This window comes from Colossoma macropomum, unplaced genomic scaffold (assembly GCF_904425465.1).
Source record: "Colossoma macropomum unplaced genomic scaffold, Colossoma_macropomum, whole genome shotgun sequence".
Classification (NCBI taxonomy): domain Eukaryota; kingdom Metazoa; phylum Chordata; class Actinopteri; order Characiformes; family Serrasalmidae; genus Colossoma; species Colossoma macropomum.
In genome coordinates this window covers 4,422,576-4,450,067 of record NW_023494790.1, presented here as the reverse complement: position 1 = coordinate 4,450,067, position 27,492 = coordinate 4,422,576, and the positions used below count along the sequence as shown (strand labels likewise).

Sequence of the window (27,492 nt, the reverse complement as noted above, 5' to 3'; positions counted from 1 at the left end):
GTCCCAAAGTCTGAAAATCAGTGTGGAACATTAAGAATCATCATATTTTCTGCAGTTCAGCACTTCTTAGTGTTTTGATGAAAAATATGATTTTATGTGTAAACAGCTGTTCAAAGCTGTGTTTGCTGGTCATGTACTGGCTGCGTTTCTGAGCTCAATATGAGCTAAAATTGCCACCGAAACAGTCACGACTGAAACATTTGGTAAAGTCTGGGTAGAGTTATGACTGTTTTGGTTGTGATAAAATAGAATGTTTATTACAAGTTTTAATAAACATAAGGTAAAGGGTCACTCGGAGCAGAAGGATTTTAGTCTAAAGTCCAAGATCAGTTAAAAGTCCCAAATACAATAGTTGAATTCAGACAATAATAACAAAACACTATGATTCATATTTTTACATTTAAAAAAGGAGGATTTAGATTTATTATGACTTTAATTTTTAAATAAAAACTTTATTAAAAAATGCTTCCTACAATTTCATGTCACTACTGAAACACAAAGAGTTTTTTGAAATTACAAACTCAGAGTTTTGGTTTCGTTGTTTAAAGTTTACTTCTGTGTTTGGGACTTTTAACTGATCTTATATTGGGACTTTTCTTGCATCTCAACTCGAACTTTGTATGAGGACGGAACAAAAGCGGCTACCTGAGTCTGATTTCTTGGCGTACTTCTTGCTCTGGCCTCTAATGATGAGGATGAAGACCAGCAGCAGGATGAAGATGAGACCGACCAACGCCACCACCACCAGGAACCACCACTCCTCGTAGAACGGCGCCACCTTCTGGGCTGGAGGAGAAAGCACAAGACATATTAACAAATAAAAATCATCCTGTTTCAGTCACTGGGCTACAAGACTGAATTTAACATCAACCTGAGATAGAAGGAGACGGTTGACTCGGAGAGCCGTATCCATAGTCGTTGACACCGATGACCCGGAAGTCATAGCTGACCCCCTGCTTCAGGATGTCCATGTTAAAAGTGTATGACGTCACTTCCTTAGGAATATCCTTGATCAAAATGTCCCACAGACCTTCATCTGTAACACAAATGCAAACCTCATGAGGGCAATCATGAAAACCTTCAGTTCAGGCCTTTATTCTTCATGCGACTGTGATAAAAAGCTGAGAAGATCCCACCTCGCCAAGCCCGACATGCCAAATCTTGCACAGTTAAAAGCCCTGCTGCCTTTGTGCCGTATAATTTGTAACCTAAACAACTCGCAGATTTTATATGTACCTCATAAATGCTACAGTGCTCTCAGGACAGAGCTGGGAGTTTCCTGCCTTTACAGCTGAATACAGTAACAGCGGCCAGAATCACACTATTAACTTTATTGCTGGAGTTTAACATGCATCAGCAAGCTCCTACAGCGAGCGCCATACTCTAGATCACAAAACACAGACACTCTGCTGAAGAGAGCTGCAGAAACAGACACCACGGACAGTGAAATCACCTCAAATCTAATCAATATTTCTAATATTTCTCATTATAAGACTGCAGCAAGAACTTTATAAGGTCTACCTATTTGTAAACGTGGTTTAAGCCATTTTCTCTCATGAAATTGGTGGATAATTTTGCTTGTTTCAAGAATTACACTGTAATTCTCGCAACGATGGGTCTTTAAATGTTCTTCAGTAAAGAAAATGGTTCTATATAGAACCGTGAACACTCAAAGAACCCTTTGCATGTTTAAATGGTTCTCTCCATGCCGAAATGGTTCTTCAGACTGATGGAGAATGTGTTGTGTTTGAAAAGGGTTCTATGTAGCACCATTGCTACAAGCTTGACATCGTCACAATAGCAGAACCCTTTTTGGTGCTATATAATACCCTTTTCACACATTTTCAATCAATCTGAAGAACCATTTCACCATGCAAAGAACCATTAAAGCATACAAAGAGTTCATAGAGTGGTCATGGTTCTACATAGAACCATTTTCTTTACTAAAGAACTCTTGTGTGCGTGGGAATGTTCATCCTGTTAGTTTGTGGTGGTTGTATTACAGAGACTCTCACTGTAAGGCGGGTCAAGCCTGCGGGCTGTGTGTTTATGTGGGGGGTTGCTGAGGCTGAGAAAGGAGATGTAAGTTTGGGACAGAGAGCAAACTGTGAGTAACAGTGTTCTCTGTGTGCAGTGTGGCTCCAGCCTGTTAATATAACATGTTTTATTTACACCGATCAGGCATAACATTATGTCCTTGTTTCTACGCTCACTGTCCATTTTATCAGCTCCACTTACTATATAGGTGCACTTTGTAGTTCTACAGTTACAGACTGTAGTCCATCTGTTTCTCTGATACTTTGTTAGCCCCCTTTTACCCTGTTCTTCAGTGGTCAGGACCCCCATGGACCCTCACAGAGCAGGTACTATTTGGGTGGTGGGTCATTCTCAGCACTGCAGTAACACTGATGTGATGGTGGTGTGTTAGTGTGTGTTGCGCTGGTCTGAGTGGATCTTAAACACCTCAGTGTCACTGCTGGACTGAGAATAGTCCACCAACTAAAAATATCCAGCCAACAGCGTCCTGTGGGCAGCGTCCTGTGGCCACTGATGAAGGACTAGAGGATGATCAACACAAACTGTGCAGCAGCAGATGAGCTATCGTCTCTGACTTTACATCTACAAGGAGGACCGACAAGGTAGGAGTGTCTAATAGAGTGGACAGTGAGTGGACACAGTGTTTAAAAACTCCAGCAGCACTGCTGTGTCTGATCCACTCAGACCAGCGCAACACACACTAACACACCACCACCACCTCAGTGTTACTGCAGTGCTGAGAATGATCCACCACCCAAAGCACCTGCTCTGTGAGGGTCCATGGGGGTCCTGACCACTGAAGAACAGGGTAAAAGGGGGCTAACAAAGTACGCAGAGAAACAGAAACAGTTTTGGGGTGAGGAGTTCCAGAGCTGAGGAGCCGTAACACTAAAGCACCTGCCACCCCAAGAACACAGGACAACCAACAGCCCAGAGCTTGAAGACCTGAGTTTACTTGAAGGGACGTACAGATGTAGGAGCTGAGTTAGGTATGGAGGTGCCAGACCATGTAGTGCATTAAAAGTCATCTAAAAGTAAAATGAAAAGTATCTTTAAAAGTAAAAGTATCTTTTATTTAATATGTGAAGTAATGGGAGGCCAGTGTAACCAGTACAGGACAGGAATGATACGCTCTGCTCGTTTGGTATGGGTGAGAACTCTTACAGTCGGGTTTTGAATACTGCAGTCTGTTTAAGATGTTTGCAGGAAGACCAGTAAAAACAGAATTACAGTAATCAAGATGAGAAGTGATAAAAGCATCGACCAGAGTTTCAGCACATTAAGACATATTCAGGAGATTTAAGATGATTTCACTTACCAAGGGATCATTTTTTAAGTGCATGAGTTTTTGTAATAGCAGTGGTGGACAGTAACTAAGTAAATGTAATTCGTTACTGTACTTAAGTAGTTTTTTCATGTATCTGTACTTTACTGAAGTCTTTCCATTTTGGGCGACTTTTTACTTTCACTCCACTACATTTCAAAGTCAAATATCTCACTTTTTACTCCACCACATAATGAGAAATCTGTCGTTCCTTTTGGCTTTCGTTCGCATAAAAATGTAACATGTTAAAACGAAAGAAGCGCAAAGCAAGAACACCAATCAGGGCACAGCGGTCACTTTGTTTTGAGCTTGTTTTGACCTGTTGGACATACCGACCCAGTCCAAGCATACAGTTCAACATCAGTGCAGCAGCGTAAAATTTTGGGAGAGTCTATTCAACATAAATGATGAACTAACCTAACTTTGTGTAAACAGACCACAATATAGAAATATGTACACATATGCAGTTGTGACTGACGTGTCTTTTTTCTGAATTTATACAAACACTTTCATTTTATAGTAAATTAGTTTTGGCTAGTTTATGTTTATGAACAGAGACCTACAGATGCAGTTTAGTAAAGGAAACTCATTTGTGAATCTGAGTTTAAAGTTTTTATTAAACTTAAACTTGTAACTAAGCTGCAAATAAATCTTAAACTGAAACTTTGCTTGTTTGTAAAAAGTTATTTCAGAGCCACTCAGTTCTACCTGATGGAAACTGTTTGCCTTCAGTGTTTTGTGCTTATGATAATTTTAATAGACATCAGCGTCACTAATTAATGACATTCTATTAAAGGTTGGTTTACCAAGAGAGACACTGGAGTATTTTCACCTAAAATGAGTTAATGAAGCAGAGTCTTATTACAAAAATGATAATAAGACATTAAAGTTATAATTAATCTTTAAGTACTTTTACTTTTGATACTTAAGTACATTTGAGGCAAAACCTTTGTACTTTTACTCAAGTGGAGGTCTAAAGGGAGTAATTTACTTTCACTGGAGTAATATTTTACCTTGGGCATCTCTACTTTAACTCAAGTACATGGTTTGTGTACTTCGTCCACCACTGCGTAATAGGAATAAAGACAGGCTTTGTTGAGTTGAGCTGGACGGGATGTTTGTGTATTTTGTTTTAAATGATTTAACTTCTTTTACCTTTTACCTGTGATGCATCTCCGACATTAGAGCGTAGAATGATTTCTGGCTTAAATCACTGCACTTAAAAAATAAAGAATATAAAACACACATTCTTGAACTTTTACCTGAAGGTCTGGCCTCGATGACGTATCGTGTGATGGGGGCTCGTCCAGGATCACCGTTAGTCCAGTGAATGGTGAGAGCGGAACCGTAGCGAGAGATGAACGGTTCACCGGGGGGCCCCGGGGCACCTATAGCACCGGGGAAGGTTGAGACATTATTTCTGCTTTATACAACATTCAAAATGATTTACTTATAATCCGGCCTGGGTGATCACATAAAAACAAAGATTACTGAAATATTATTCAGTGTTCATAATGCACATTTCGGGTATTTTCACATAATCAATGATGTCGTTCTGTTCCTCCAGTATCAGCAGCAAAGGTTTTGAACTTTGAACAGCTGCTATTTCAGTACACAAGATACACTATTTACTCTCTAGACGTAGAGGAGAAGAAGTCTAGCTGTTCACTTGTAACAGTACAAACCAGCAGGAAAGTTAGAATATTTAACTATTAATTTCATTTAATTGCACTTTTGATTCATACTTAGCTATTTCATGTTCATCTAAAAGACTCAGCTGCTCTGTGATGCTATATTATGCCCAATCATCTAACTGACCTGTTGCCAGTTAACCTAATTAGTTGTGAGATATTCCACCAGGTGTTTTTTAAGCATTAAGTGACTTTACCAGTCGTTTGTCATTCCTGCCCCAACTTTTTTGAAACATGTTGCTGGCATCAAATTTAAAGTGGGCAGATACACCGATCAGGCATAACATTCTGGCCACCTCCTTGTTTCTATGCTCTTTGTCCATTTTATCAGCTCCACTTACTATATAGGTGCACTTTGTAGTTCTACAGTTACAGACTGTAGTCCATCTGTTTCTCTGTATACCTTGTTAGCCCCCTTTTACCCTGTTCTTCAGTGGTCAGGACCCCCTGTAGATTCTGCACAGTGTCCCAATTTTTGGAAACAGGGTTGCAATTATTGATGATTATAAATATCAGAAGAGATAGAAAAATATATTTTGGATTCTGTTGCAAATAAATCTTAAACTGAAACTTTGCTTGTTTGCAAAAAGTTATTTCAGAGCCACTCGGTTCTACCTGATGGAAATTGTCTGCCTTCAGTGTTTTGTGCTTATGATAATTTTAATAGACATCAGCGTCAGACTACGTTCCAGTTTAGAATAAACGAGACAAACTACCCCTAAATCCTCAGACATCATTAGCTCATAATGAACACGAAATGACTATGAAAACCCCAAGGAGGGACAGCAACTTTGGAAGAGTAGAAAAGTGACTTTACAGAAACGATACAGAAACGTTTTTTAGAACAAACCTAAATTTTCTCAAAGAATTTCAGTTATTCAGACAGACAGACTGACCCTCTCCAGGTCCAGTGGTGATGTTGGCCTCCACCTCCGGCCCGTAGGTGAAGGTTTTGGCGCGGATGCGGAAGTTGTAGGTCACCCCGTCAGCTAAGTCTTTAATTTTCAGCCACAGGGGGGCGCTGCCCTTCACGTCCACCGTCACTATCTTACTGACTCCTGGGGGGGAGGGGGAGTCAAGACAGTCGGCACAGGCCACTGAGGGTTCTAGACAAACACACTGCTTTTAGTCCAACCAACAAGAGCTACATACACAAACTGTAGTCTAGGCTAGTCTTCGTATCCTAGACAGACACAGCGATGTACAGTTTACACTTTCCCTGCTTTAATGTCTCATCCTTATACGTATCTTAGTGGAATTAGGTAACCTGGGTACTAATCACCTGCTTCCTGCCTTACAGTCTGGAACAGTCAGGATGCATCGTTAAATTGGGACTCTTTAGGATTTTATATGCTAAGTGGGCCGCAAACGCTGCCAACAGTTTCCTGCTCTGCCCACTGTGACAACAATGACCAAGATATTGTCGCTGGATTGAAAAAGGTTCATGAACTTTACAGTTTTGTGTCATTAAAGGTTATTCAACGGTTTTCTTTGAAAAAAGGAGTCAAACAAACTGCTTTCTTCAGATACAACTTCAAATCAGGTGGCAGTTGATATGATTCCAGACTCTGAGGAAGGAAGCAACCTACCAGACCTCCAGCAGTACCCAGGCCACGTTAACTGTTAGATACATCAATCACCACAAGTGTTCATCCCTAAAGCTCAGTTCATCCGGACCCAACACTCTCCAACAAACACCAGCATTTGGAAATCACTGTACTACATATAGAAGCTTCTCCTGATCTTTTTCCATCTCTTCATCCTCTCTGTTCTCTTTCAGAAGAGGCGACCATAGTGTTCCTTCTGAAACCAACACCATCATTCTCTAGCAAGCACCATCATTCTCCAATAAACACCAGAATTCTCCACCAAACACCATCATTCTCCATTTAACACCAGAATTCTCCACCAAACACCATCATACTCCAATAAACACCAGAATTCTCCACCAAACACCATCACACTCCAATAAACACCAGAATTCTCCACCAAACACCATCACACTCCGAATAAACACCAGAATTCTCCACCAAACACCATCACACTCTGAATAAACACCAGAATTCTCCACCAAACACCATCACACTCCAATAAACACCAGAATTCTCCACCAAACACCATCACACTCCAATCAACACCAGAATTCTTCAACAAACACTATTGAATTCAGAGACCAACATTATCCAACAAACACCAGCATTCTGAAGTCACTAAAGTCACTGAAGTCGAATACAGTGTTCCTCCTGAAACCAACACCATCATTCTCTAGCAAACACTATCATTATCCAACAAACACCATCACTCATTACCACACACTATCATCCTCCACCAAAAAACATTTTCTAACGCCACTATTCCCCAACTACCCTCTCCATTCTTCAAAAAACAACATTTTATACCAATCATTCCCATTTTCCAACAAATGCTATCATTCTCCACAAAACACCTCCTGCCAAAAACCAACATTCGTTGCTAAACACCATAATTCTAGTATTGTTTTTTGGCTTCAGAAAGTTCTAGTAAAAGTGCTGACAAGTCAAATTACATTCATCAGTGAGAATGGAGGAGAACATTCTAGAGACTGAATCATGCAGTAGTCACACCAACCCACTGCTGGGCTCGATGCTGGTGGAGTATGTGAGTATTGGTGTTTGGTTGGGCTTCAAACGGCTTTGTTATTAGACACGATTAACAGCTCACTGTTAAGACCAACACTTGGGTTTGCTGAAGAATGTTGGGTCAGTTCACTCCGGGCGTCACCCATAAACAAGCTCAGGAACAGTACTGACCATCGACAGGGGTGCAGGGCTCGTAGACGAGGCGATAGCCCTCGATGATGCCGTTGGGGAAGACTGGCTCGCCCCAGGAAACGTTCACGGACGTGGTGGTGAGTTCACTGAAGTGGATAAAGCTCGGAGCACTTGGAGCTGAAAGAGAGGGAGAGAGATGTGAGGAGGAGAGACAGAAACAGGGCAAAAACAAACAACTTGAAGAGTCCAGAAGCTCCTTTATTATTACTTTGTTAAAGGTTTATCATTTCTGCTGGTCCAGCAACGGAAAAAGCGCTCAACACAAATCACTTTCTCCTCTGAAGGACTTTCTCATTTTCCATTAAGCCTAGAAAAAATCTGTTTAGAAGAGTGGACGTCAACCAGCAGGAACCCAAAATTAAATCAAATCAAAAAAATGAAAATGAAAACTTTTTACAGCCAGCTCTCTCACATTACCCACAATGCACTGCATCCATGTTAACACACTGTGACCCAGGTCACTACAGGTAATAAGCACAAGACTACCCGTCTCACTTTACCCATAAAGCCCTGACTGTAGGCTGAGTGATCATACACTGAAATGGGACTACAATGGGACAGTGTTAGCATACATGCTAATAATGTTAGCTAACATCACTTTCACACAATCAGCAATCGGCACATCAATGTGTCCAATCATTTAGATGACTCTCGAAGACGCTTTTAAAGAGACGACAGACGTGTGACTGCTGGCTGCGTACCGGCCTGCTGAGTGCGCCCCCTGGTGGGGGGACTGCGCGGTCCGTCTCCCGCCGCGTTAAAGGGGGCGACGCTGATCATGTAGGTGGTGTAGCCGGTCAGGTTCTTCAGCTTCACCCCTCCTTCGGGCAGGAAGAGCGTCCGCAGCTTCTCCGTCTGGTTCTTACGCTGGTACTCCCAGAAATAAATCTGCCAAATCAATAAAAACAACAGAAACAACAAAGTAAACAAAAGCTCTGCAGTTTTTAGGAATATCGCAAGTACAGGAAACGTTAACGTTGAGACGGAGGAGAGTGTATCTGGGTCTGATGGTTTCCTCTGGTTCTAATCAGCTCCGAGCTTTAGCTAAGATGTATAATTTGCTAGCTTGTCGAGTTTCTTGGATATAAAATGTGACTTTTATAAGAATCTGAAGTTGTCATTTCAAAGGCATGTCTGATTAATTCAATTCATTCATTCTGTATAACTGTATAAATTCTGCCTTGACTGTTAAACACAATCTCTGTGGCTGTAATTTGCTAGAAAAAAATGACACGCAGTGTTTAAAAACTCCAGCAGCACTGCTGTGTCTGATCCACTCGTACCAGCACAACACACACTAACAAACCACCACCACGTCAGTGTCACTGCAGTGCTGAGAATGACCCATCACTCAAATAGTACCTGCTCTGTGAGGGTCCATGAGGTTCCTGACCACTGAAGAACAGGGTAAAAGGGGGCTAACAAAGTATGCAGGGGAACAGATGGACTACAGTCTGTAACTGTAGAACTACAGAGTGAAACTATAGGGTCAGTGGAGCTGATAGAATGGACAGAGAGTGTAGGAACAAGAAGGTGGACTTGAAGGTGGAAGGTGGAATAAAGTGGCTGGTTAGTGTATATATAGTATATAACTCGAGACTTGCACACAGCCAGCCTGACTCTAGCCCCTCCCTCATTGTCAAAGCTCTACTAGACCTAGAGAGGGAAAAGAAAACAGACGATGGATGAAGGAAAACTAACCGCTGGACCTCAGGACTTTCGTCCACATCTGCCGTTTTGTATGCGCCATCAAGCCAAGAGATTTATTACTAATTTTAGTTTTTCTTTTTATTGATTTATTATGGTTGTGCATTGCAAAGCAACACCTCGTACACTATGGCAACTGCCTAGCAACAATTTAGCAGCGGTATGGGATACCATGGCAACTGCCTAGCAACAATTCAGCAGCAGCATGGGATACAATGGCAACTGCCTAGCAACAATTTAGCAGCACCATGGGATACCATGGAAACTGCCTAGCAACACCTTAGCGCCCACCTGGGATAAATCATAATAAATTATTGATTTATTATGGTTGTGCATTGCAAAGCAACACCTTGTACACTATGGCAACTGCCTAGCAACAATTTAGCAGCAGCATGGGATACCATAGCAACCACCTAGCAACACCTTAGCGACCACCTGGGACACCACAGCAATCACCTAGCAATCTAGCAGGAAGTGGGAGCCATTTAAGCTGCGCAACCATGTTTCCATGTTTCCTTCAGAATTATATATATATATTTTTTTTACTTGATAAACTCTTTTATCATTTCAATATTTTATCATTACTACTACTAGACTTGTTAGGCTTATGTACTGTTTTAATAATGATCTGTTTTGCATAACTTTCATAAATGTATAAAAACTCTTTTCTATCCCTGTTTTTTTGTATAATGCTCAGCTCCATTGTAAATGAGGGCCTCCTCAACGTACTCGAGTTTAAATAATGGTTGATTAATTGCTTGATTGATTGATTGATTAATTGAATATAATAATAAAAATGACTTAAATGAAATAACTTCACCTTATAGCCCTGTATGTCTCCATTCTGCGTGTCCAGCGGAGGAGGGTCCCACGTGACGTCCAGCTGTGTGGCGGTAGCTGACTGGATGGCCACGTTTTGGGGCGGAGCTGTTGGCACTGTGAAGAGTGATGAGCAGAAGGGCTGATCAGTTATTCTGCTTATTTCGTTGAGAAGCTTTAGCACATCTGATACAGGAGTGCTATATATGAATATGAATATGAACAGGCTGGAGCAGGGGCTGATGGGATTTGTAGTTTTTTTTTGTTGGCTCACACTTACCTGCTTCTCCCACAAACACTTCCTGTGGCGGGCTGGTTGGCCCCTCCCCCACGGCGTTGTACACACTCAGTCTGATTTCATAGCGTTTGTGTTTGCTCAGGTCTACGAAACACAGACACACACACACACACACACACACAATATAATATAAATATACTGCAATGTAATATAAATACAGTTGCAGAAGTGTGCAGTAAGCAAAAGTTTGAACACACCTGGTAAAATTACATGTATGGGTTGATTTTCTGGGTGTAAATAAGTTACACATCCTCTCTAGAGACACACTTTGCCTTTTCTGACACTTTAAGCATTTGAAAGTGCTTTTTTATGTCTTTGCTGAGTTTAATATGTTAAAAAAAATAGATAGAAAATATAAAATGTGCCATAACTTTTGCACAGGCCACATTTTATGCCTTTATTTTTCACCTTATATGTTACATTCAGCAGATAAACAGTAATTGTGCATTAAAATGTGCAGAAATGTGTTTTCAGTAGAGAATGGGGCCCACAAACCTTTGCACATGACTATATATACACATACACACACATATATATATATATATATATATATATATATATATATATATATATATATATATATATAGTCATGTGCAAAGGTTTGTGGACCCCATTCTCTACTGAAAACACATTTCTGCACATTTATATATATATATATATATATATATATATATATATACACTACAAGAAGAAACATTAAAGGCTTAAAGACTTACTGTCCAGCTCATACTGAGTGAGAGAGGGGTCACTGAGGTTACGAATACTGTATGGAGCTGAGAGAGAGAGAGAGCGAGAGAGAGAGAGAGAGGTGAGAAAGGGAATAGTTTGAGGTTAATATTGATCATTTACAGCCCATAAAGCAGCAGACGGAGCCTCAGGCAGAAACAGCTAAATCTCTCACAGGTGAGTTCGGCCCAGCTGGTGGACGGGCTGTTGATGGGCTGGACGCTGAAGCTGCGTAAGCGGTCATACAGCAGCTCTCGGTAACGAATACGGAAACCCAGCGGAATCCCATTAATCTTCTCCTCCGCCGGAGGCTGCAACGATGGAATACACAGAACATACACACAAATTCACCATAACTATAAAGATAAATAAACATATTCACCCTAACTATATAGACTAATTATAAATATACATATTTAGCCTCATTATACAGATCAATTAATATTGTACCGTATATATATACATATATATATATATATATACTGTAGAGGAATAAACAGTCTAACCTGCCAACGAATCAGAACAGAGGTGGTGGTGTGTGGAGTGACGGAGAGGATGATGGGAGATTCATCTGGAGCTGGAGAGAGAGAGAGAGAGAGAGATACTGAGAGTTAGTTCTCAACATAACCATTAACCCACTTTCTATTGTTCTACTTTGTTTCTTAAGTAACATTCCTATCAGTACCAGAGCTCTTAGTGCTGTGTTTGAGACTCATTACTGTATTAAATCATGGATAATTTTGATTTTTGGGTAACTGGGATAAAGTACAGAGGGCATATTATTTGCCGAGGATGTGGCAGTGTGTTTACATGCACTTAAAAATCTGATCATTATCAGATTTCTACAGCTATCTGATTACTAAGTGGTCGTGTAAACAGCACACTCTGATTTCTCAGATCAGATTAAGGTCTTAGAGAACACTGCTGTGTAAAACTCTACCAGAAGCTCCCAGGTGTCATAGTTCCATAGCTTATCATAGCTTCACTCTCCATGGTAGCTACTGTATGATTTTCTGAAACTGGAACTGACCCCCTTTTTATTTAATAGATAGAAACATTGGCTATTTTAATGATATATTGACCACTGTACTGGAAACGTCCCTGGTTTTCTTTACATAAATCTGGTTACCATATTCTAGTTACACCACTGGCATCATCCCCGATACTCTGATAGTGACCAGGAGTGACTGCAGTCCTTACAGTTATTTACCATGCAGTTAGCTTGCTAGCTCAGCTAATGCTCACTCTGAGCTCCAGACTGAGAGCACTGATTAGGGGCAGTGTGTTCTCACCGTCCTGCAGTGTGGTGATGGCTTCACTCTCCTGGCTGTAGTCACTGTCTCCGATATCATTGGTGGCCTTCACTCGGAACTGATATGAGGTGAAGGGCTTCAGCCTGAAACACACAGATGCCTCCAGTTATCCTCCTGTTTTCACTCACCAGTGTAAATACACTCCGTCGCACCATAATTCACCAAAAACAACCATTATTTTCAAACGTAAACGCCTCCTCTGGCCCAGGCCTTCTCATGCTACTGTGCTTAGACTGCAGCACAAACCAGCAGCTAAAAGCTACACAGTTATCACGTTTTTCCTCACCTAACAAACCAGCACTATTGAAACCAATATCAATTCAAATAGGATGAACAGTTATTGTTGTGTGTAAATAAAACAAATGTGAAAGTAATTTATTACACAACTATGCAATTATGGAAATAATTATGTAACGTATCTTAAACGTACAGAAAAATAACAGTAATAACTGTAGACTGGTAACGTAGTGTACCTGTCCACGACGTATGATGTGGAGTCGTGACTGACGGACGCCGAGTGGACGGTCCAGTTCCGGCTGGGAAGTTCTCGGACCTGCACCGTGTAATAACGGACCGGAGAGAGACCGTCGCTGCCAGGTTCCCATGACAACAGTACACTGCGTGCCTGAACGTTCTCCTGCGGCACTGTGGGGCGGCTGGTAGGCTGGGGTCGCACTGGAGGTCAAAGGTCAGGCACATACCGAGAGGTTGGAAAAACTACTTTTTGGCCTACTGTAGCACACAACGCCACTCGACACTGCACTAACAGGGTGGGTGTTTCTAATAAGGTGGCCAGTGAGTGGAAGCACAAGGTAGGTGTTTCTAATAAGGGGCCAGTTAGTGGAAGCACAAGGTGGGTGTTTCTAATAAAGTGGCCAGTGAGTAGAACCACAAAGTGGGTGTTTCTGATAAAGTGGCCAGTGAGTGAAAGCACAAGGTGGGTGTTTCTAATAAAGTGGCCAGTTAGTGGAAGCACAAGGTGGGTCTTTCTAATAAAGTGGCCAGTTAATGGAAGCACAACGTGGGTGTTTCTAATAAAGTGGCCAGTTAGTAGAAGCACAAGGTGGGTGTTTCTAATAAAGTGGCCAGTTAGTAGAAGCACAAGGTGGGTGTTTCTAATAAAGTGGCCAGTGAGTAGAACCACAAAGTGGGTGTTTCTGATAAAGTGGCCAGTGAGTGGAAGCACAAGTTCAATGTTTCTAATAAAGTGGCCAGTTAGTGGAAGCACAAGGTGGGTGTTTCTAATAAAGTGGCCAGTTAGTGGAAGCACAAGGTGGGTGTTTCTAATAAAGTGGCCAGTGAGTGGAAGCACAAGGTGGGTGTTTCTAGTAAAGTGGCCAGTGAGTGGAAGCACAAGGTGGGTGTTTCTAGTAAAGTGGCCAGTGAGTGGAACCACAAAGTGGGTGTTTCTAATAAAGTGGCCAGTGAGTGGAAGCAGAAGGTGGGTGTTCCTAATAAAGTGTCCAGTGAGTGGAAGCACAAGGGAGGTGTTTCTAATAAAGTGGTCAGAGAGTGGAAGCACAAGATGGGTGTTTCTAATAAAGTGGCCAGTAAGTGGAAGCACAAGTTGGGTGTTTCTAATAAAGTGGCCAGTAAGTGGAAGCACAAGTTGGGTGTTTCTAATAAAGTGGCCAGTAAGTGGAAGCACAAGTTGGGTGTTTCTAATAAAGTGGCCAGTAAGTGGAAGCACAAGTTGGGTGTTTCTAATAAAGTGGCCAGTAAGTGGAAGCACAAGGTGTGTGTTTCTAATAAAGTGGCCAGTAAGTGGAAGCACAAGGTGGGTGTTTCTAATGAAATGGCAAGAGAGTGGAAGCACAAGGTTGGTGTTTCTAATAAAGTGGCCAGTGAGAGGAAGCACAAGGTGGGTGTTTCTAATGAAATGGCAAGAGAGTGGAAGCACAAGGTTGGTGTTTCTAATAAAGTGGCCAGTGTGTGGAAGCACAAGGTTGGTGTTTCTAATAAAGTGGCCAGTGAGTGGAAGCACAAGGTGGGTGTTCCTAATAAAGTGGCCAGTTAGTGGACGCACAAGGTGGGTGTTTCTAATAAAGTGGCCAGTGAGCGGAAGCACAAGATGGGTGTTTCTAATAAAGTGGCCAGTGAGCGGAAGCACAAGATGGGTGTTTCTAATAAAGTGGCCAGTAAGTGGAAGCACAAGTTGGGTGTTTCTAATAAAGTGGCCAGTAAGTGGAAGCACAAGGTGTGTGTTTCTAATAAAGTGGATGCTGTTGCCGCGGGTTACCTCTCTTCTCTGTGGTCACCACCAGGGCTTCGGCCGCCTCCCCCCAGCCTTTGCGCGTCTGAGCTGTGATGCGGAACACGTAGACGGATTCCGGTTTCAGCCCGGTAACCGTGTACTGCCGGGCGCTCGGGTTCAACACGTCCACCGTTGCTGTGTTGCTGTTGGTGGAGTTCAGCCGATACGTGATCTGATAGGCTGGAGAGAGAACAGATCAGAAACAATAGAGTTTACAGTTTTTCATTACTAACAGACATATTATCAATAACATGAAGTGTATAGAAGATTGAAGTTCTCATAAGGACTGTAAGGACTTGTGCTCATACGATGGGAATTCACTGAGCCAACTGCACTGTGTTATGGTAAATATCATATGCGTCGTCAGTCACAGTAGATTTTAAAGTAGAATGTAAAGAAAAAATTAAGCACAGAAGCCCTAAACATTGTTTTAAACCTATGTTTTTAGTGTTTGCAGTTTCCGTTGCCAAAAAGTAGTTCCAGCAGCTTAGACCAAAGAGAACATTGCTGTTACTTAGTAAGCAGCGGTCAGTGGAATAAAACAGGTTCAATAACATGAACTTGCTGTTATTAATCATAAAAACACAGGCAGAACACTTTCCAACCAATCAGATTGTGTGAGCAGGACTAACTGGCTGTGTTTACATGCAAAGATTCTGATTATAGATTAAGACTGAGGCGTTTATATCTCACTCTACTCAACAATCTGATAAAAATCTCCGTTTACATGCTCACTACAAGTAATCTGATCCAAAACTACAACCAGCATCATGTGAGTCCAGGCAGAGTGAGACGAGCAGCAGTGAGCAGTGCTTGTGTTTTTAAAATTACCGCAGAATCAGGAAAATGTGCTCAACAAGTACTTAACAAAGAAGAGGCGAGAGGAAAACGTCATGTCCCGCAACATCCTGAGACCATCAGATGACTATTTTTAAGTCTTTTAAAGATCAAAGCATAAACTTCATCTCCTCTGCAGACCAGTTTCTGCTCCCGCCATATTGAACATCTTAAATGTCCGTTATGACGCAAAAGCACACACGCAGAACGAACATAAACTTTCCGATTGGGAATGTAATCGGATACAGGCGTTTACACCTTTACTTCTACTTAGCGGATTATTTACAGGATTACCCACCTCGTTCAATCGGATGGAAATTGCATTTGGAATGCCAATTAGACTATCCTATTCCGGTTGAGCCATTTGTCTGATTAATAACGGATTATTAGGTTGCATGTGAACGTGACTAGAGACATTAAACTGCCATGTTTCGGCAAGTAAATGTGTGAGCAGTATAACTTCTGCACTTTATCCCAGCTACCCAAAACCTGGGTCATTCTACAGAAATGTCCATTTCTGTGTCCCTAGCGTTTACAGATATATTACACTTCAAAAACATGTTAGGATTACAATTTATTTATATTTTTAAATAAAACAATACATTATTCTAACAATTACACCTTCTTGAGCCTCAATTTAGCAATACTGGTTTTTAAATCAATTATGTAGAATTTTGACGAAAAAACGTGTTTTTGCAATTTTACTGCAATAATCTATACATAACTATGGAATATATAAATTAAATGACATAAAGAAAACAAATGTCAAATAAATATTATAAAATATATAATGAAAGTTGTGGCCCTCAGGAGTCGTGTCACTGGTGCTACTGCTAAAAAAAAATCTCTTATTTTGAAATAAAAGTCACACTGATGACATTACTTGACTTCCTTTTACCTGTTTTCTGAGGATCTGTGAAGAAAAGCACATGGTGAGTCCACTGTGTCTTTCCGTTATCAGAGATTTTCGCATTTAGCTCATGATTTCATATGAAGCTTTTAGCTGAAGTCACTGGTGTGACCGACTTTATTCTTAGGTAGTTGCGAAAAAATAGAATACAAATGGATTAAATTACATATTTTAGTGGATATTCCATGATTGACAACATGTGGTTTGATGCTCTGTAGAAGTCATTCTGTAAAATGCATTGTTCATTAAAAATGTCTCTGGTGTTCCCTTTATTATGTGTAACACCAGTGAGGATCGGTAACTCCGGTGACACCTATGAAGAGACAGAAAAGTGGACGTTTCTGTAGAATGACCCACCTGCTAATACTAAAAGAAAAGAAACCAACCGTCACTAAGTAGAACAGAAAGAAACAAAATAATCAAAATCACCTATGACGTACCACAATAATGAGTCTTAAATATTGTGCTAATCACCTCGCGCCACCACGCTGTTTAGCAGCCCAACTGAATTTATTATTGTTTTTTGGTCCTGTTTTAGTTTTACTTCTGCAATTTATCTCTTTCCATTAGTTTTACTTTATTTCAGGCGTTCTTAGTTTATTTATTTATTTATTTGACTGTTTTCCGTTTGCTTTTCACAAAAAGTGTGAAATGTGGCCGAGGAGGATGGGAGCTCCAGCTGCTGGGAAAAGAACTCAAGACTCCAAAGCGGCAAATGAAAGTGTTAGACTGGCAGACTCAGCTCTATAAACAGAAAACCTGCTCGGGTTGCAAGTTACTAGTAGCGTGGATCTTGTGGGGACCACAACATAAGCTAAGTATCCCCTTAACCTGGGGCCTCCACTACAGCTAAGGCCAGGGATCATCTCGACCACCCCGTGGCCGATGGAATTTGGGAATGCCCATGTTCTTACTAATACATGGACACGTTCTATTCCGAATGAGCTATTAGGAATACTTGGATTTTTAACAGATTATCAGGCTGCATGTAAATTTGGCTACTGTTGTATAAATGTATACACCTCAAAATCATCTTCATATTGATGAGCATTAATAGCTACACAAAAATTAGTGTTTTCTCCGCACATTTATGTGAGTAACTGAGGTGGCATCACTTAGGATTCAAATATTCCGAACCAGTTGCTTCTTTAGTAAATGTAAAGCACTGCACAAACATGTAACCTCTCTCGCTCTCTCACTCTCTCACTCTCCCACGCACACACACTCACCGAGAATGATGCCGTTGGGCTGAGATGGAGATTGCCAGATGAGTCTAACAGAGGTGGTTCGGACCTCCGGGAACAGAATGCCAACAGGAGGCCCAGGCACTGCGAGAGGCAGACAGAAAAACATACAGAGTTTCAGGCTGTTCTTCTGCATATTTAATGATTACAAAGTTCCATCTGGGTATTTTCCCAAACCCCTTATAATGGAAAACTGACATACAGAGAGATCAGTGTGTTTGCATTCTTAAAACTGCAGTACAGCACTTTAGTAAAGTAAAGAACAGTGACATATTTCAGAACAATATTGTACTGAAGCAAAGTATCATGGAGGATTACGGCTAAGTGTTGTAAAGTATAACAGCGAAAAATGAAGTACTGCAGTAATAAACTGCAAAGTATTACAGTAAGGTATTGTAAAGTACTGCAATACATTAGTGTAAAGTATTGCAGTGCAATATTGTAAAATACTGCAGTAAAGTGATGTAAGGTATTGCACTGCAGTATTATAAACTGCTACTGGTGGAACAGGGAGACAGTATTGCAGTAAAATACAGTAGCACAGCATTTTAAAATATCACAAAGTATTGGGAAGTACTATAAAGTATTATAAAGCATTGCAGCGGAGTGCAGCCGAGTATTTCAGTAAAGTATAGTAAAGCATTGCAGTGGAGTGCAGCCGAGTATTTCAGTAAAGTATAGTAAAGCATTGCAGTGGAGTGCAGCCGAGTATTTCAGTAAAGTATAGTAAAGCATTGCAGTGGAGTGTAGCCGAGTATTTCAGTAAAGTATAGTAAAGCATTGCAGTGGAGTGCAGCTGAGTATTTCAGTAAAGTATAGTAAAGCATTGCAGTGGAGTGTATCAAAGTATTTCAGTAACTTATTGTAAAGCATTGCAGTGAAGTGTATCACAGTATTTTAGTAAAGCATTGTAAAGTACTGCAGTGTATCAAAGCATTTCAGTAACTTATTGTAAAGCATTGCAGTGAAATGTATCAAAGTATTTTAGTAAAGTATTTTAAAGTAGTGCAGTGCAGTACAAAAATATTAAGACCAAAAACCCTCCCTATGCTGATTACTGTACTGAAACCTACTGCAGTACAGTGTTATAATATATCAGGGGTTTGCTGTACAGGCATGATGTTGGTGATGCTGGCACGGTTGCTGTGCCTACCATCGTCGAGGGTGCGCTCGAGGATGGGAGGGGAGCTGGGCCGCCCATCTCCAATGCGCGTGAAGGCCAGAACCTGGATCTCATACAGAACGTACTTCCCCAAACCGGTCAGCTGAACGCTGTGGGTGGAGTTTCCCTCCACTGTCCAAAACTGTAGAGAAGAGTCTGAATCCTTCTCCTTATACACCACCTGACAGAGAGAGAGAGAGAGAGAGAGAGAGAGAGAGATACACAGAGAGAGAAACGATTTGGCTTATCTGATATGTGTCTAAATCCAAAGACAAAATATTCCATCTGATCATGATCAAATCAGCTTTATAAAAAAATCTACATAGATGAAACACTGCGCTGTACATTAGGGCTGCAACAAACGACTAATTTCATAGTCGAATAATCTATCGATTACTGAAACAAATAATCAATTATTCGGATTATGAATCACTACATTTCCAAATAATTTTTATGTAGCTATTAGCTTTTAGGTTTAGCTTGAAGTTGTTTTATGCATTTGCTAACTAACAATGAAGACAATAAAGATGAATAATATTGAAGAATTCACTGTTTTAATGAACTTTCCTGCTAATACAAAAGATAAATAAATAAAACTCCAATATATTTTTCCTGTCAAAATTTATAACCAAGGATGTGCAAAGTAACAGCAATAAAATATAACAAAAATTTTCCTTTAATCAAGTAAATAAAAAATACATCTAAATTTAAATATTTACCTTAAACAGTGCAGTCTGTGATCTGTGCGTTCTGCTGTCTGTCTACACTTTGTTGCAACTAAATTCTGCAATCACAAGTCTTTATTGAAATGGAGTAAAGTCAGCAACTCTCCATGTTCCTGTGAGAGTCGGACGTGAAAGTGGCGAATGTTTGTGGCAAACCTCTCTATGAACAGTTAAATTTGAGCGATTTTGTGTAAACGCTTCATTTCAGCGGTTACCCTTCGTCCAGCTGCCCTGTGTTATCTGGAACGTGAACAGGGTCGCTGTGAATAACAGTTACTTGCCTCTCTGTTCCAACTCCATTAACGATACCAGAGAACAGCATGTCCGAATAGAAAACGTTACAGTTCAGCTCAGAACATGAAGTAGGACGGAATTTAACATGAACATTATCTAGGTAGCTCACTAGCACAACTATCGCTGCGTCCCAAACCACACACCTCTGTATATATGTGCTATTTTTACACACTATTTAGTGAGCTAGTATGCGGTTTGGGACGCGGCGTATCTTACCGAACTGTATCTTCTTCACCCACTGCGCCAACGAGTTTCCTCTTCAGATGCTCCAACATGGAGGATGGGCTCCCATTCCAGCTAAGGTCAGCTTTTCAAACAGCACAACTGACTGCTTTTTTCGGAGTTTAGCGTGAAATGCTCTACACTTTTTACCATTTTGTTCTTGAGGCTGCCATCGCGCTGTTGTTAAGTCTCCAGTAAGCGGTAACGTTTCTAGTGAGCACGAGAAAGACGCGTAATGACGTCACCAACTAATCGACTACTAAATTAGTTGCCAACTAATTTGGTCGTCGATTTTAGTCGACTAAGTCGAATAATCGTTGCACCCCTACTGTACATTTATCAATTTTGTGTTTATTTGCATGTTTGTTTACTAACTCTGCTAACACACTCAGCCACTCCATTTTAAGATCACTGTTTTTTTTTCATTATGAAATTCTGCTTGAATAAAATGCGCTGTATCAATATGTTATTAATACAATTCATGAATATCTTTATTACGTTTCTCATAAGCCTTTATTTTCCATTTCTGTGATATCATAACACACTTTCTCCAGCATGGCTGACCTTATAGCCGAGGATGAGGCCATTTCTGTCTGGCTCCGGAACCTCAAACCAGCGCACCAGGATACTGCTGGAGGTCGTAGCAAAGGCTGAGACATTAGTGGGTCCACAAGAGGGAACTGAAGGGGGGAGAGAGGGGGAGAGAGAGAGAGAGAGAGAGAGAGAGAGAGAGAGAGAGAGAGAGAGAGAGAGGCTTTAATGTGTGTGTGGGATTTGCTCGGCTAAATGAAAAATGCTGGAGTTCTCTACACACACTCCATGTGTTCTTAATTTCCTCACACACACACACACACACACACACACACACACTGGTCCGTTCCTAATGACGTCTCTCCAGAAATCTGGAACGTTAGACAGAATCCGTATGGAGAGAGCGATGAGAGAGAATAAAAGATTTTACTCCCCACTAAACTCCACTGAAGTTCTCCAAACTCATTAAACACAGGACGTACCACAGACACACAGACAGGATATGAGCTAAAGATACACGCATTATTTAACACTATATATACACATTATATAACACATATATATTTATATATATTCCATTTACATAATTCTCCAAACATAATTAAATGAATACTGAGACCTTCTGTAATGACAGGTTTGAGTCCGGACTTAAAATTTTTAAATTAAAAAAATGTAAAAGATGTTTCTTTTTGCAAAACAAGCCTGTAAATATTACAATAACTTTTCATTAAATACCCCACTCCTGACCCTGTCACAGACTCGCACTCCACTCCTGTTACTCCTCTGTCTGCCCGCTACCCTGCCCTGTCCTACTTTGCTTTTACCCATCACCCCACTGTTACTGCGGTCCTACTCGTTGCCCCACACCACCCCCATTATCTCATGGTTACTTCACTCCCACCCCAGTAACCCACTTTTGCTTCCTTTTTACTATGTTACCACTCTCCTATCCAAGTCACCCCATTCCTACCTGTCACCCCAGTCCTCCCCATGTTACCCACTCTTACCTCTCTTCTACCCCTGTTATTCAACTCAAACCCAGGTCACCCCATTCCTACCTGTTAATTGACTACTAACCCATTACCTGACTCATACCTGTAATTCTACTCTTACCTTATCCCTACATGTTATCTTATTCCAATGCCTATTACCCCACCTTCCCATGTTACACCATGTACCCTTGTTACCCCCCTCCGCCCTAGGTTACCTCCCTGTTACTCCACTGCTGTCGTACTCTGTGAGCTCACACCAATGCCTATTACACCACTTTTACCCTGTTACCTCACTCCAACACCTGTTTCCCCACTTCTACCCATAGCTCGTGGGTTTCCCCACTACTACGCATGTTACCCAACTCTTACCCTGTTTTCAACCCCATTATCCCACTTCTACCCCTAGGAATTCCGGTTACTCTACTCCTACCCATAGATACACCCGTTACCCAACTCCTACTCTTAGTCACACCTGGTAGCCAACTCCTACCCATTGGTACTCTGGTTACTCTACTCATATCCAGTTTCTTCACTACTACCCCTGTTACGCCACTCCTAACCCTGTAATCTCTCTCCTATGCATGTTGCCCAACTCTTAGCCTGCTTCTACCCCATTACTCCACTCCCACCCATAGGTATTCCAGCTCCCCATCTTCTACCCATAGGGTTAGGGTTAGGGTAATCCATATACTACCCATAGGTACTCCAGTTACCCATCTCTTACCCATAGGTACTCCAAGTACCCATCTACTACCCATAGATACTCCAGTTACCCCTCTCTTAACCATATGTTCTTCAGTTCCCCATCTACTACCCATAGGTACTCCAAGTACCCATCTATTACCCATTTGTACTCTAGTAACCCATTTCTTACCCATAGGTACTCCAGTTCCCCATCTACTACCCATAGGTTACCCATCTCCAAACTATAGGTACTCCAGTTACCCACCTCCTGCGTGTTATCCAACTCTTACCCCACTCCTACCCCTAAGAAGCCCTGTTACCAACTCCTTCCCATAGTTACTCCTGTTACCCACCTCTTACCAATAGGTACTTCCTGTATCCAACTCCTACCCCTGTTACCCCACTGTGATAACACACACTCTTTGTTCAGCTGATACTAACCAAATATAAGGACCTGACACAGAGACCGAATGAAAAGTTAAAAAGCAAATAAATCAAATTTTACCCGACTCCCTGGTGCGTCCTCGCACAGGCTGGCTCCACGGTCCGGCTCCGATGCCATTTACAGCCTGAACTTTAACCTCATACTCGGTCCATTCCTCTAAGTCCTCTATTGTGAACTCCCGTTCCAGCCGATCAGGGATCAGGTGGATTAGAGCTTTGGCCTGGGGGCTGGTCCGGCTGTACTGAACCCTGTAGCCAACTGACTCTGGATTACCATTATACTCCCACTCCGGCAGGGGCTGGACACACACCGGGAGATACACAGTAAGAGGGGTGAGTAGGTATAATATGCCAAAATAAGCTCCTTTGTTTTTTGTATTTTATACAGACTTAAACTGAGAACACACAGGCACATAATAATAAAATATCAAGATGGTAAGCCATACCACCCATCGGAGCCACAGGCTGGTCTCACTGGCTGTCCGCAGTGTCACATTGACTGGTGCCATGTCAGGTGGGGCCTGCAGGGTTTGGATCTTTCTAGATGGTTGGCTAGGAGGGCTGGTGCCCACAATGTTCACCTGGCGCATACGAAACCTGAAAGTGACATTGCAGTCATTAACCAGCAGGAGAAGACTCAAATTAAACTTTTTGTGCATCTCTGTTTATAATAGGCGGACCACTAATGAGCAGGTGGACAGAAGTAGCTGTAGATGATGCAGGGGTTGTACTAAAGGTGTGGCACCTGTAGATGGTGCAGGGGTTGTAGTAAAGGTGGTGTACCTGTAGATGGTGTAGAGGTTGTAGTAATGGTGGTGTACCTGTAGATGGTGTAGGGGCTGCAGTAAAGGTGTGGTACCTGTAGATGGTGCAGGGGTTGTAGTAATGGTGGTGTACCTGTAGAGGGGGTAGGGGTTGTAGTAAAAGTGTGGTACCTGTAGATGATGTAGGGGCTGTAGTAAAGGTGTGGCACCTGTAGATGGTGCATGGGTTGTAGTAAAAGTGGTGTACCTGTAGATGGTGTAGGGGTTGTGGTAAAGGTGTGGTACCTGTAGATGGTGTAGGGGCTGTAGTAAATGTGTGGTACCTGTAGATGGTGCAGGGGTTGTAGTAAAGGTGTGGTACCTGTAGATGATGTAGGGGCTGTAGTAAAGGTGTGGTACCTATAGATGGTGCAGGGGTTGTAGTAAAGGTGTGGTACCTGTAAATGGTGCAGGGGTTGGAGTAATGGTGGTGTACCTGTAGATGGTGTAGGGGCTGTAGTAAACGTGTGGTACCTATAGATGGTGCAGGGGTTGTAGTAATGGTGGTGTACCTGTAGAGGGGGTAGGGGTTGTAGTAAAGGTGTGGTGCCTGTAGATGGCGTAGGGGCTATAGTAAAGGTGTGGTACCTGTAGATGGTGCAGGGGTTGTAGTAAAGGTGGTGTACCTGTAGATGGTGTAGGGGCTGTAGTAATGGTGGTGTACCTGTAGATGGTGTAGGGGCTGTAGTAAAGGTGTGGTACCTGTAGATGGTGCAGGGGTTGTAGTAATGGTGGTGTACCTGTAGATGGTGTAGGGGCTGTAGTAAAGGTGTGGTGCCTGTAGATGATGTAGGGGCTGTAGTAAAGGTGTGGTACCTGTAAATGGTGTAGGGGCTGTAGTAAAGGTGTGGTACCTGTAAATGGTATAGGGGCTGTAGTAAAGGTGTGGTACCTGTAGATGGTGCAGGGGTTGTAGTAATGGTGGTGTACCTGTAGATGGTATAGGGGCTGTAGTAAAGGTGTGGTGCCTGTAGATGATGTAGGGGCTGTAGTAAAGGTGTGGTACCTGTAAATGGTGTAGGGGCTGTAGTAAAGGTGTGGTACCTGTAAATGGTGTAGGGGCTGTAGTAAAGGTGTGGTACCTGTAAATGGTATAGGGGCTGTAGTAAAGGTGTGGTACCTGTAGAAGGTGTATGGGTTTAGAGCTGGTACTTCCAGAGAGCGGGCATCAGGTTCATTAGCCAGCTGGTGAACCATCACCCAGTCCTCATTGTCTCCCACTACACTGATCTGAGAACAGAATACAGGATCAGTGGTCACATGTATCAGTCTCACTGCAGTAACAGGGCTGATCTGGGATCAGCATTATGTTTCATATCCTAATAAAGCGGATCCCAATTCAGCGCTCAGGGACCCTCAGCCAGTTCACTTTTCTGCTTTATTCACCATGTTAATTTAGAGTGTGCTCCAGAACCAGCAGACTACAGGTGCCCCTGCCAGGAAACCAAGGGACAAAATCAAGTACACATAATAAGTCAGAGAAGAAGTACGGTGGACCACCAGCAGAGGGAAGAGGAGTGAGGGTACTTGGAGAAGAGGAACGCTTTGAGCCGGAGTTGGAGAGAGAGAAACGAAAGCTCCAGCAGGATCTGTTATCAGACTGAGCTTCACCACCAGTTGAGCGAGTCAACACCAGGAACCGTCTCATTTCTTGTAAAACAGGAAGATTCTCAAAATGTTTATCTCTCAGAGCATCACTGACAACTGCCAGGACATCGTCTGTGGAATTTCCTTCTCACACAACGTCACCATTAACGCTACCAGGTCCAGGCTCAATAGATCACTGCAGCAACACCAACCAGGTATATGACTCTGATCTGACAGGGTAGAAATCAGGGGCCGGATTCACGAAAGTGTCTTAAAGAAGAAATTCTTCTTAAATGTGTGTTTTTTCTGAATTTCATTCTTAAGAAAAAAGTTACGAAAAAATGTTATTCTTTAGATAATTTTTTAAGGATTCCCTTATTCTTTTCTAAACGCTATATAGAACCTTTTTTAAGAATGATTTTAAGGGCTCCTGAGTGGCACAACAGTCTAGGCATTGGCATCAGGAGTCATCAGGAGATTGTGAGTTCGATCTCTGGTGATGCTACAGCCATCCGTGGCCAGGAGTCCTAGAGAGCACAATTGGCCTCGCTCTCTCTCGCTCCCCCCATCACTCAGCGCGATGCTAGTCAGCGCAGGCGTCCGTTAGCTGGCGTAACAGATCTGGTGGTTAGTGTTCTCCTCCGAGTGTGTTCAGCTGTCCAATGACGTTGCGTGAGCGGCAGTTCGTAAAGAAGCGGTGGCGCTTCACAGGTCTCGGAGGAAGCCTGTGTTAGCCTTCGCCCTCCTAGCGCTGATGGTATCATGTGACTGGGGGAGTCCTAACTAGTGGGTGGAATTGGAGACGACTAAATTGGGGAGAAAATTGGGTAAAAATTTTAAGAATAAGTGGTACTTTTAAAAACTTTATGTTCTTAGATGTGTTCTTAACCTTCCAACAGCCTCACACTTCTCTCAATTATCGTGTTTTCCAAGAAGGACATTTTTCCTGTTGGCTGTTTCTTCCACCTTCACGTCTAATTTTTGTTGGCTAATTTTTTTGCTCCTCTCGCGTTTACGGTAAGCTGTAAAATGCAACGTAGCCAACACTCTTAAAAAAGATGGTTCTTCAAGTTCTCCTTAGTAAAGAAAACAGTTCTATATAGAACCACGAACACTCAAAGAACACTTTGCATGCCTAAAAGGTTCTTTGCATGTTGAAATGATTCTTCACATTGAAGGAGAATGTGCTGTATATGGTTCCATACAGAACCTTTTTGAAAAGGGTTCTATATAGCACCAAAAAGGGTTCTTCTATTGTGACCATGTCAATCTTGTAACAACAGAAGAACCATTTTTAGTGGTATGTGGAACCATATACAACACTTTTTCTGCCAATCTGAAGAACCATTCACCATGCAATATAGACAGTGTTCTTTGAGTGGTCATGGTTCTATATAGAACCATGTTCTTTACTAAAGAACCATATTTTTAAGAAAACATACACTGTTAGAAATAAAGGTGCTGTGCAGGTACATTTTTCGTTCATCAAGGTGCAAACAATGTAAATGTTCCCTCAAAGGTACAACAGTGGTTTTAAGGTCTGATTGTGAACCTTAAATAAGTTTTTCCAGGTGAAAAGTTCGTATTTGTACCTTTTCATAACCGAATGTTTTAAAACAGAACAGTAAAATAAAAGCCTGGAGACGAGACGGGGTGTGTGGAGTCAGTACAGCTTAGAACATATCATTTCAGTGGATTATGGTACAGTTATGTTCCCTGACTAAAGGTACTGAGATGGACCCTTGAGGGTTCCACCCCAGTGACCACAGGGGAACTGACCCAGTGACAGTTTAGTACCTTTATTTCTGAGAGTGTAGTAAAATTTTAAATAATGTAGTCTGAGTGAGACTGACCTGTGCCTCCACCTGCCAGCGTGATATGGAGGTTTTTCCGTCGTATCCGGGTTTAAACTGCAGCGTGACGGAGCGGGGGCCGATGTTGGAGATCGCTAAATTAGTCGGGGGTCCGGGGAGCTCTACAGAGAAGCAAACAGAACACGATTATGATTTATACATAATGCTATAGTTATGGTAGCTATAGTCATTTTACTAACACTGTTCTACTGAACATTAAAATGA

The 27,492-nt window shown here is 41.9% G+C and overlaps 1 protein-coding gene across 1 annotated transcript in view; it reads right to left on the bottom strand.

Moving 5' to 3' along the window:
- Window positions 1-27,492, bottom strand: part of sdk2b (sidekick cell adhesion molecule 2b) — a 476,580-nt gene that overhangs the window by 28,734 nt on the left and 420,354 nt on the right. The window contains exons 22-42 of the mRNA XM_036571933.1: window positions 27,268-27,389; window positions 24,948-25,057; window positions 23,471-23,621; window positions 23,086-23,323; window positions 20,938-21,053; window positions 19,124-19,313; window positions 17,956-18,054; window positions 14,965-15,159; window positions 13,199-13,400; window positions 12,705-12,808; window positions 11,919-11,989; window positions 11,588-11,723; window positions 11,403-11,459; window positions 10,669-10,770; window positions 10,390-10,505; window positions 8,564-8,750; window positions 7,842-7,979; window positions 5,949-6,158; window positions 4,624-4,749; window positions 872-1,036; window positions 646-786 (exon numbers count right to left, since the gene is read on the bottom strand). Coding sequence (XP_036427826.1) covers window positions 646-786; window positions 872-1,036; window positions 4,624-4,749; window positions 5,949-6,158; window positions 7,842-7,979; window positions 8,564-8,750; window positions 10,390-10,505; window positions 10,669-10,770; window positions 11,403-11,459; window positions 11,588-11,723; window positions 11,919-11,989; window positions 12,705-12,808; window positions 13,199-13,400; window positions 14,965-15,159; window positions 17,956-18,054; window positions 19,124-19,313; window positions 20,938-21,053; window positions 23,086-23,323; window positions 23,471-23,621; window positions 24,948-25,057; window positions 27,268-27,389 — 2,976 coding nt within the window. The remainder of the gene's footprint in view (window positions 1-645; window positions 787-871; window positions 1,037-4,623; window positions 4,750-5,948; window positions 6,159-7,841; window positions 7,980-8,563; window positions 8,751-10,389; window positions 10,506-10,668; window positions 10,771-11,402; window positions 11,460-11,587; window positions 11,724-11,918; window positions 11,990-12,704; window positions 12,809-13,198; window positions 13,401-14,964; window positions 15,160-17,955; window positions 18,055-19,123; window positions 19,314-20,937; window positions 21,054-23,085; window positions 23,324-23,470; window positions 23,622-24,947; window positions 25,058-27,267; window positions 27,390-27,492) is intronic.